The sequence below is a fragment of the Ailuropoda melanoleuca genome, chromosome 16 (assembly GCF_002007445.2).
Source record: "Ailuropoda melanoleuca isolate Jingjing chromosome 16, ASM200744v2, whole genome shotgun sequence".
In the NCBI taxonomy this organism is placed as follows: Eukaryota; Metazoa; Chordata; class Mammalia; order Carnivora; family Ursidae; genus Ailuropoda; species Ailuropoda melanoleuca.
The window spans coordinates 31,269,870-31,281,465 of record NC_048233.1 but is presented as its reverse complement, the minus strand read 5'-3'; the positions used below and the strand labels follow the sequence as shown (position 1 = coordinate 31,281,465).

The following is an 11,596-nucleotide window of genomic DNA, read 5'->3' as shown; positions in this document are numbered from 1 at the left end:
CCCCGCCTTGAGCCTGGGAACGTGGAGACTTCCAAAGCCTGGGAAAGGCAAAGAAACCTGTTTTCCCTTGAGCTTCTAGAAAGGAATGCCCTCCTGACACCTTTGATTTTTGACACCCAGTGAAATTCACGTTAGATTTCTGACTTACAGAACTGTTAGTATGTTTTTGTTGATTTAAGTCACTAACCCTGTGATCATTTGTTATGGCAACAATAAGACGAATACATTTACCACGGTTCCGAGAAAGGAAAACGAAGATAAAACTTGAGATACTCCATCCAGGAAAAGATTTAGTGTATGTTGAAGTTGCAGTGCTTGCTGGCAAGAAGATAAAAGGCTGTCGGTGAATTTCAGCACCCTGCCCTCATTGCTTCCCGTTAATGCAGAAAATTTACAGGTGCCTGTTGCCAGTGTAATGACCTGAAGTACACTTCAAAACAATATACCTTTGTTTCAGTCAGCCTCCAGGCTGCCTAACTTAGCTATTATTGAAGTGAGCTTTTTATGGAACAGATTTAATTATGTTATATCTCTCTTTTTTTTTTTTAAGAATTTACTTATTTGACAGAGAACGAGGCAGCGAGAGAGGGAACACAAGCAGGGGGAGTAGGAGAGGGAGAAGCAGATTTCCCTCTGTGCAGGGAGCCGGATGCGGGGCTCGATCCCAGAATGCTGGGATCACGCTCTGAGCCAAAGGCAGATGCTTAACTACTGAGTCACCCAGGCACCCCTATGTTATTTCTCTTTAAAGTCCATTTTATGATTTTCCGTTGTCTAGAGAAAAAAGCCCACACATACAGCTTGGCAGTTAAGGTCCCTCAACAACAGAAGCTTTTGCTGCAGCCTATGTCATGCTTCTGTCTGTCTTATGAACCTTGTGTGAACCAAGGTAAAGTACTTACATTCTGTGAGGCTGGCTTAGTGTTTTGCACTTTTATTCTTCTTACATTTCATTTTCTCTACCACCAGTGTCCTCCCAGATCTTTACACCTGAGGGCAATCCCCTATGAATTCTTTGAGACCCAAATGAAACATTAAACTCCCTGGAAAATCAGAGAACATACCATATCAAATAAAATTGTTTGGTCTATCCTTTATGCCACATTATGACTTGTATACTTTGTGATTTTAAAATTATTTCCATTTCGTTCTGTTTCATTCTGTGAGTTTCTTGAAGATAGCAAATAGGTCTAATAATATATTTGTGGGATCTTAGTAACTCACATAGCTTACACAGTAGGTACTCAGTAAATAAATATGAAGTGAACAAATGATTATGTTATCTGACCTGGCCAGTCTACCACAGAGATATCATTAGAAGCAGATTTCTGATTCCCAGGCCAGTCTTTTGTTATATTCTGCCAATAAAACTTAAATACTATAAAAAAATTTTTTTTAATACTAGGGAGCATATTCATTTTAAGTAAAATTTTGACACTGACCAGCTTACTTTGATACAATTTCCCTTTTTTATCCCTTAATTTAACACTTGGAATTTCAAGATTTTATTGTATCAAAATGATAATAGTTTCTCTGTCTAGTTTAGATTTTTTTCATGGGTCTATCTGCAAGAATTATTTTGTGTGTTGGGGCGCCTGAGTGGCTCAGTCAGTTAAGCATCTGCCTTTGGCTCAGGTCATAATCTCAGGATCCTGGGATCGAGCCCTGCATCGGGCTCCCTGTTCAGTAGAGAGTCTGCTTGTCCCTCTCCCTCCCCCTCTGCTCCTCTCCCCACTCACATGCTTGCTCTCTCTCTCAAATAAATAAAATCTTCAAAAAATATATATAATTTTGTGTGATGGATCCGTATTTATTTATTTATGTAAATTTTATGAAAATATTGAGAAGACTGAAATGTAATCGAATAGCATGGCAAGTATCAGATTCCTTTTGACTTTAAATACTTGAATTTTTTCTCTCAGCGCTTCTGTTTTCTGCCTTTTTAAATTTGTTACTGATGTTTATTTCTCAGTGGTTCCATGTAGGTCTGACCTTGCTGCACAAGTCTTTATGAAACTGAAAATGTATATGGTAGAACTTGGAAACTGTAAACACTGTTCAGATGGAATGAATTATTTTCATAACTTTTATTATCACTTTACAGTGTGACTGCAAAATGTTCACAATTTTCATGATGATGGGAGTCATTCCACTGGGAATTTCTCTTTTTTACAACTGCTGTCAGAATTCAGAATCTTAAAATGGTTGGCATAATTTTTAGTGTGATCAGTAAAATATATCCTTCATGTTGCATAATAATTTCTAAGTTTGGTTTACTACTTTTAAAAAGGAAAACACTTTTTATTAATATGAATGAGTGCATTGGTGTTAATACTTTATGTAAGAAGATCGTCATCAAATTAGTAAATAGAGGGCATTGATGAATCATTGAAACATAAATGTATTTAAAACATTTTATTTTTGAAATACTATGAAAATGTTGATAAATATTTGGAAACCGTAGATTGTAAGTATAGAAAGATCCAGCTTGATTGAACATTGCTTGGATGCCCACCAGCAGATTTGGATAAGCTAACACATTTTAGAATGGCTCAGAAGCTAGGCAAAGCCATGGTTCAGAATGTGTCTTCAGGATTTGAATTTTGTCACATTTCATAGGTGATTCACCAGGGGTATTTTGCTTCCTTTGTTTTAAGGACAGCTTTAAAGTAATCTTCTGATTTAGCTGCTGATGTTATCATCAGAAAAGAAATGTCCTGTAAGAAACCTGTCTTCTTTAAATGTATCAGGGGTCTCTCCTACTGCGCATCAACAAATTGGCATTAGGGTTTTTTGGAGCTAGTCTCCAGTGAATTCATTTAGAACAAAAAATGAGTCTGTGGAGCCTAATCATGTAGACTGTGCTAGAGACTTACCTCTCCAAAGATTATACTTTTCTAGAAAACACAAAACCATTCTCATGTACATCAGGTCAGTTTCTCCTCTCCTTACAAAATGCCAAATAAAAGACATTACAACTCCTCTTCAAAGAGATTCCTTCTACCCGATTTCTGCTGTTATATCACACTTTCCTTATTATATGCAGCAAGGCTATTTATTCTTTTAAGTACATAAATTTACAATGTATGATGACTTCTGATTCATTGCGTGGACTCAGAGCTTATCCTTGATTAGTATAGTAGTCTTAGTGAAACAACCAGTTGTCCCCAGTGGTGAGTACCTTTCACTTTTAAAGCCTTCAACTCTCTATGCACTTGCTCTAGTATCTTTTCTTGATTATACAAAGTTCAAAATAAATGTATCTGACCAGAGTCTCTGTATTGTGATCCTTTGAACACTTGGCATGAATTCCCATGCTAACTTGATGCTGTTACTGTAGCTGCTTGTGGTCCTTTTTAGGTTTACTGTATTTTGCTACACGAACAATTCTGTTTCTTTGAATAACTATCAGCAACAGTTGTTTTATTCTTTGCCCACAGGTACTATAGTGCTACCATTCTGCAGATGTCTGGTGTTGAAGATGATAGACTTGCGATATGGCTGGCTTCCGTGACAGCCTTCACAAATTTCATTTTCACACTCGTGGGAGTCTGGCTTGTCGAGAAAGTGGGCCGCAGGAAGCTTACCTTTGGGAGCTTAGCAGGTAGGTGACTGGATGAAGAAGTCAATTATAAACTTTTCTCTAATGATGACAAGTTCACCTTCCCAAATACAATACCAGTACCACTTATGATATTGTTCCCTTAGCCAAATAATAGAGTTCTTCAGACAAAAAGTTTTTTTAAAAAGAACTGAATGTTATGATATGTAACTAGAATGTGACTAGAAACTGGAGTTGTAAGAACAATTTGAATCTACTGAGGGTAACATTCTGCTGCTGTTCTTTTTGAATTCTGCTCACAGGTACAAAAGTGAAGAGAATAATTAGTTTTTGTTCTTCTTTGAAAATTTTGATATTCATAAACTCACTTTTTAACATGTTTTATTTTTAAGTTTGATACACTATGGAAGTAAATTTGGAGCATTTTTTTTTCAAAGCTCTTTCAACAGTAGAATATGAAAACTATATAATTTCTTCACAAAGCAGTGAACAGACTTTTCTTGTGTCTGAACCAGGCTCAAATTCTAAGGTAAATTCTGGGTGGTTAGTGTGGTTTTCTATAACAGCTAAATAAGACAAAACTTTTCTCACTTTCAAGTATCTTTTGTCTTTAAATTCTGACATTTCATTATTTATTTCTCTGTTTCACCTGACAGAATGAGACCCACCTTTGCCACTATCTTCACATGTTGCATCATGTAATTTTCTAATCTTTTTCATATATACAGATTTCTAATTATCAATTAGCTGTCCTGTAATAGCTTCTTTATAAGTTTAATTAGAGTAAGAATACATTTTTCTATTAAACTGTGAAGTTTTCAGGCTGGCATGAACTAAATTCTATTTTAACCAAATTATACCTTAAAATGCTGATCTAATAGCGCTCCTTCAGGCACTTGTCCCAGATTTTAATGAGAAAATACATTCTGCGTTCCAAACTCAGTTATTTGGAACACATAGTCTCTCCCACCCCTACCTCCAGAAGGAAGAGTGGAATGCTTCCACCCTCTGTTCTTGCCTAAGCAGTGGAAGGACTTGCATCTGATAATGTAAGGTGCACTGAGGGGATGCGAGCAAAGATTGTCTGATTAAGAGGCACAGGTAATTGCAACAGCCAAGGTACACAGGGAAGCAGGAGGGTAAGTGAGGAAAGGTGAAGGACAAGGAGACTAAAAACCATTCATTCATAAACTTGTTGAAGAAACCAGAAGGTTTAGTCTGGAAAAAAAGACTGAAGGGTTACCCAGTAGATACCTTAATCTAGCAGATGGTAGATGTTATGAGGGCATAATTTTTACTTAATATGGGAATTAATTCTTAAGAATCAGAGCTATCCAACAGTGACTTGGGTTGCCTTATTAAGATGATGAACTCTCAACAAAAGGTTAGAGGACCATCAGGTAGTGATGTACCAAAGATGAATTCCTGTAGTTGGCTAGAAACTGAGTTTGCTGATTCCTGCGATTCAGGTCAACCCTAAGAAGAGGTTAGAGCTGCTTTAAACCTTTTTAAATGGATGCCTAACCTTCCTTTTGAACAGGGCCTCTGTATATTGCTACCCTAAGAAGTCTATTGTAGAATATCAGGTCTTCTTAAATTTGGGATTTGGCTTTCGAGGAAAGCGTTTTTTTCCTAGTAGTCTAGTCCCTTTATTCATTGTATCCCAGAGACACTTTCTCAGCAGTTTTAAGGTTTTGAAGGCATGGTAGATCTAGAGCCATACTGCTTGGGTTTGAATTTTGTGACTTTAGGCAAGTTTCCATTTTCTCATTAGTAAAAAAAAAAAAAAAAAAAAAAAAAAACCAAAAAAAACCCATTCTAGTCTCTACTTCATAGGGTTATAAAGAGGCCTGAACACATTTATACACACACAGCATTTAAAACTTTTCCTGACACGGATAATAAGGTTCCTAGTGCCTCTTAGCTGTCGCAGCAGTATTACTGACAGAGTGGTTCTTTGTCGTTTTAACCATAATGTGAAATCAACTTGCATCACCAGAATCCAGGAGCTTTCCTGAGCTCTTCTAGCCGATGTCATGTTTCCCCTCTCAGTGTAGGTGCTCTGCTCCAAGGATTTCCAGGGCCCATCCCTGGCTATTAAGAGAAAGTATTAAGATAATTACCTGGGAGGACAGTACCCGTAGATTTCAGGGACTGCTTTTTATGAGCAACTGGAGGCACTTTTCTTTCCTGCTTTGTTTTCTTTTCAGCCAAAACCACCAACACCCCAGCTGTGCACATTGCTAAAACCATGCAGGGATTGCTCTAGCATGAAAGAGATTTTCCATCATGTAGACACCTCTGTTCCTTGTTATGTGGCCAATTACAGTGGTGATGTCGCTATTACAGTGGTTTAGGAGGGAAAAGGCCTAGTTTCTTGTCACGGGTCCCCTCTTTTACATGTACATATAGATGTAAACAGAGCTCTTTATGCAGTTCTGGTTTTTAACTTATTTAATAGGTCCCAGTAGACCATATGACCAATGGAAGTTTACACATTCGGTAGAAAACGTGCTGTTCAACAGCCTTGCTAGTGGATTAGTATTACCCTTCCAGGAGATGTTCATTTCACTTTCTGATACCAATTGATTCTGGGTTAATTATATATTTATTTCAATGTTTTTTGTTTTGTGTAGGTATCAATATTATGATAGTGCTGTAAGTATTAGGATACTGTTCTATTTAAAACTTCTTAAAAGCCTTTGATCCAGTTTTGTCCCCTTTTTATTTATATATTTTTTAAGATTTTTATTTATTTATTTATTCAACAGAGATATGGACAGCCAGCGAGAGCGGGAACACAAGCAGGGGGAGAGGGAGAGGAAGAAGCAGGCTCATAGCAGAGGAGCCCGACGTGGGGCTCGATCCCATAACACTGGGATCACGCCCTGAGACGAAGGCAGACGCTTAACCGCTGTGCCACCCAGGCGCCCCTGTCCCCTTTTTAATATTCTTATTATGATTTATTTTATGATACTGGGTTAAATTACCGGGAAAAATCATATCAAAATAATTTTTCAATAGGTATTCATTCTTTAAAAATTACTACAAATAAACTATGCGTATCTCTAGACCTGGACAAAAGAACTCTTTATACAAAGAAATATAAAATATATAGTTCATGAATAATTTTAAATGGAGGACATTTTGTGGTGTTCTGCCTTTTAATAATTTTTTTAAGGATTTATTTATTTGAGAGAGCACACAATAGAGAGAGCAGGAGGAGGGGCAGAGGGAGAGGGAGATGGTCTCAAGCAGACTCCCAACTGAGCAGAACACCCAACACAGGGCTCAGTCCCATGACCCTGAGACCACGACCTGAGCCAAAGTCAAGAGTCAGATGCTTAACCATCTGAGCTACCCAGGCACCCCAGTGACTTTTAAGATTTTTAAAGCTTGCTCAGAGAACTGATCTTTCTCGTAAATATTGCACATTTAAAGACAACCTCTTGATTCTTTTAATAGAAGAAGATCTATACTTACATAGGTTTCCTGTAACTAATCAGAAAGCCAGAACACTCTATTATTTTTCCCCAAATATCTTGGTAGTAGAATATTACTGGAAACATCACTCATAGGCTATCTCCATCAGAATTACCAGAGGGTCTTATTTGAAATCTGTTTTCATGGACTTTACCCCAGATGTACTGAATTAGGATCTCTGAAGGTGGGGTCTGGAGCATGTATGCTTTAAACAGTTTCCCCAGCTGATGCTTATTTACTATAAAGTGTGTTATTAGAATCATGGGAAGGGAAATTACTATTTTTTTCTAAGTATTTACTAATAATTCAGCCCTGCACCAAGGAGTTATAGAAACTTATTGCATTAGATTTTTTTTTTAAAGATTTTATTTGTTTGACAGAGGGAGAGACAGTCAGCGAGAGAGGGAACACAAGCAGGGGGAGTGGGAGAGGAAGAAGCAGGCTCCCACAGAGCGGGGAGCCCGATGCAGGGCTCGATCCCAGGACCCTGGGATCATGCCCTGGGCTGGAAGCAGACACTTAACGACTGAGCCACCCAGGCACCCCAGCATCAGGTATTTTTGAGCATGTGATTTATCCAACACACTTCACTTCCTGTAAAGAACATCTTTATTAAGAAAATTATATCAGAATCTCAAAATGTCACAATATACTTAGTTACAAGAGATTCTTCTCTTAAAATATAAAGAATGTGCCCAAACTACACAGAGCCCTGGGGAAGATCCAAGGCCTTCCTCTGTTGGACTCAAATCTGGGTTAAAGTAATGCTCAATCCAACAGTAGCTATAATAATTTGAATACTAACAAGTGGCTGATAAAACATCTGTAACCTGTTAAAGGAAATAAGTAATTCAAGTAGTTTTAAGCTTTAGAGGTATGAGTATATGACAGGACTAGGTGATCATTTTTAAATTTATTCCATAAATAAAGTCATTTAAGATACCATTCCTTTCCCTTAAGGAGTTTATCATCTTAAAAGTTTATTTTACAAGTTATATTGGGGCACCTGGGTGGCACAGTCAGATAAGCGTCCAACTGTCAGTTTCAGCTTAGGTCATGATCTTGGGGTCGTGAGATGGAGCCCCATGTCAGGCTTCGTGCTCAGCGAGGAGTCTGCTTAAGACTCAACTCTTCCTCTGCTGCTACCTACCCCACCACACGTGCTCTCACACTCTCTCTCTCAAATAATAATCATTTTTAAAAAGTTTATTTTATGAATTATATATATCCTATATCATACATATATATGTGTTTGTGTGTGTGTGTGTGTGTGTGTGTATGTATAAAATAAGTTATGCCCCTGCATATGTGATGCCCCATAACCTGGGGAGCTGTTTGAAACTCAGATATCTGATCCCCATTTTCTGGAGACTCTGATTCAGAGGCTTATGTACATCCCAAGCATTTGCTTCCAATAGGAAATCAGGACTGAGAAACACTGCTGTATATAATAAAGAATGTAAAGGTGTAATACTGACTTTTAAAGGATTGCCATTCAAAATGCATTAAGGGCTAAGGGAAATTACTTAAGAAGGATTAAATCATCAGCTTTTCTGGAATTTTGTATATCCAGAATGGTCAGTTCACCATATTTTGCAGGTAAGTAGGACCTTTTTAGAGATGGATGCCAGAGATACGTTGTATGTACCACAGAGCTCTGGGCTAGAATATGTAGCATATTAACCCTATGACCTCAATTGGATAGTCTTAAGATTTTGTTGTGTTTTTTTTTTTCCAAATACTCAATATTACAAAAATCTGTGGCACTGTGGTCCATTCATTAATACAACCAGTGCTTCTAGGGACCTACTAGACGACAGGCATTAGAACTGGATGTACGTGAGTATGTGCTAGGCATACCATCTTAGAATTTATATTTTATCATGAAGACAGGTTATTTAATAAGTATTATGAAAGAAACAAGATATGTTTCTTTCATATCTTAAAGTATCAAAATTTCCTGATTGAAAAAAGTCTTCCCTGCCCCACAATAATATGCCATGGAAGCTATTTGGGAAAAACATTAAGGACCCAGGTTCTTTGATAGACAGATTTATAGTAAAATTAAATGTTTGTTTTGTTTGAAGAGAGAGGGATGATTTTCATAATAGACCTAATATATCTCCTGTCTTTCTAAAAGTCCTCTTTTCAGTTTCCCAGTTCAGGGCTCTGACAGTCTTTCCAGAAAAGAAATGCCTCAAACTATTCCTAGTTCTGGTTTGAGTTTGAAGCCAGCAAGGGGCAAACAAGCTGTGATTTTAGGTTCATGTTTTTTTGGACCCAGAATGGCAAAAATAGGCTTCTTATCTCCCCTTCAGGCCTTCCCTTCCTTCAACGTTTTTCTACAATTTTGAAAGTATGCTGCTGCTTCTTGTGACTATGATAGTACAGTAGCGTTTTATAACATTACCAGAATCCTTCAACTACATTAGGAAAGTTAAAACTCACTGCAGCTCTGCAAGGTGAGCATTTTCACTAAGCCCCATTTTATGGAAGACAAAATTGTTCTTTGGAAAGGTCCTGTGCCTTGCCCAAGATCAAAGAAGTAAGAAATAGCAGAATTGGAACTTAACCACAGCATTTACTTGGACACATCCCCTGTATCTTAAACACATGCACCTCAGCCATTATTTAATCCCTCTGCACTTCCACAGTGCTTCCCAAAGTTCTTTTATCCATTCAGTTAATAATATTTTTGGTCATATCTTAAATTTACCTCCCAGCTTAATCAGTAAAAACTTTGCTGCTATGTAAATGCCCGCCCTAAATTCCCTGTTTTAAACACATTGCCCCATTCAAATTAATTGTACAAATTACTACAATCCTATTCTCTTTCTTCTTTCTTCCTCTGACTCTTTTTGTGTATCCTTTCAACACCTGGAACAATAGTCAGAAAATGGAAAGCTTTCTTTTTTACCGTCAGGATGTCTCTCAGGGACTCAAAAGTGAGCCTTTTAAGTGATATACTTAATCACTGTTTCTATAATTGAAAGATCTGCTTCCTGACACCAGCAGGAAAGACAAATGAATACATGTGCTAGATCCTTCCTGGCACCTTCAAGTCATGAGAAAAGAATGCTACTCCTCTTTAATAAGAAACGTTCCCTCAGCTGCTTTTGAAATGTTCAGTTTGTTTTTAGTTTACTGATTTGGGACCTTAATGCCGTTAGAACAATTTTCTTGGCAACGTGAGCAGCACTTGGTGGGAATCTGTCGCCTTTCATACTTCTGACGTCTTGGGCACTCAGTCATGTTGGTTGCATGAGTTGATTGTGAGACTGTCAGCAAGCCAAGGTTTTTTGTTTTGGGGTTTTTTTTTTTTTCTTTTTAAATATTTTGTTTATTTGTCAGAAAAGGAGAGAGAGTGGGCACAAGCAGGGGGCGCAGCAGGCAGAGGGAAAAGCAGATTCCCCCCAGAGCAAGGAGTCTGATGCGGGACTCGATCCCAGGATTCTGAGATCGTGACTTGAGCTGAAGGCAGATCCTTAACCAACCAAGCCACCCAGGCATCCCTGGTTTTTTTGTTTGTTTGTTAAGAAAATCATTACCAGTTTACTGCTTGGCTAGCAAATATATTTGTTTTGAATTTTACTCTTGTCATGTTTCACAGTGAAAGTGCTAGTGAGTTTTTTCTAATAATCTGTATATATATTAGGAACACTTTTTTTTTTTTTAATAATCCAATGAAGGTGGTAAAGATACTTTTTCAGAGTATCTTTCTTGCCAAACCCAGTCTGCTTTGAAAGAATGTTGCCAACTATTCTCTGATGTAAAACTTGATTTTAATTTATTTTTTTAAATTTTTATTTTTTTAGGTACCACTGTAGCACTCCTTGTTCTTGCTTTGGGATTTCTGCTGTCAGCACAGGTTTCCCCACGCATCACTTTTAAGCCAGTAGCTCCATCAGGACAGAACAGTACTTGCACAAGATACAGGTGAGATTTCATACTGGTCCCCTGCCTTAACCTAACTCTAATAACTTTTTTGTTTGCTTTTAACTTTTCTAAAACTTGAGAGGTAAATAGGAGCTTGCTTATGAAGGAAGGTAAGATGATGGGAAAGGTGGTGGGAGGGACCACCAGGAGAAGGAACAGCATGTGCAAAGACACAAGGATAAAAGTGCTTAAGGAAAAGCGAGTATTAGACACAATACTGTCATTTTTCTGGAAATTAAAAGTTGGGATTGATAATCTAAGCAGGAATACTGTGAAACCATTTTAGATCACATGTGTAGGACTCAGTGGCATCTACATTCCAGGTAAAATAAGTAACTTTAGTCAGTAATTAAACTTTTCCGTGATGCACATGTCTGATAAGTAGATTATCCTCTGTGTACTCGAACAGTGTTCACAGTGATCCTCTCATTCATGTAAGCAGAAAAGGAAGTTTTCTTTCACTGCTGGGGTTCTTCCAGAGCATTAAAAAGTGGAAAGAGATGGTGGAAAAGAGTGAAATACATTCCGATGGCCAGTTGCAGATGTAGGAGCTCTAATGTTAAGTCTAATGGCATACACACTCTGTGATTAGATGGCTGGAGAAGTGGATGGATG

At 37.7% G+C, this 11,596-nt stretch overlaps 1 protein-coding gene across 1 annotated transcript in view; it reads left to right on the top strand.

Moving 5' to 3' along the window:
• SLC2A13 (solute carrier family 2 member 13) overlaps positions 1–11,596 on the top strand; it is a 350,636-nt gene that overhangs the window by 234,570 nt on the left and 104,470 nt on the right. The window contains exons 5-6 of the mRNA XM_002925835.4: positions 3,441–3,604; positions 10,861–10,981. Coding sequence (XP_002925881.2) covers positions 3,441–3,604; positions 10,861–10,981 — 285 coding nt within the window. The remainder of the gene's footprint in view (positions 1–3,440; positions 3,605–10,860; positions 10,982–11,596) is intronic.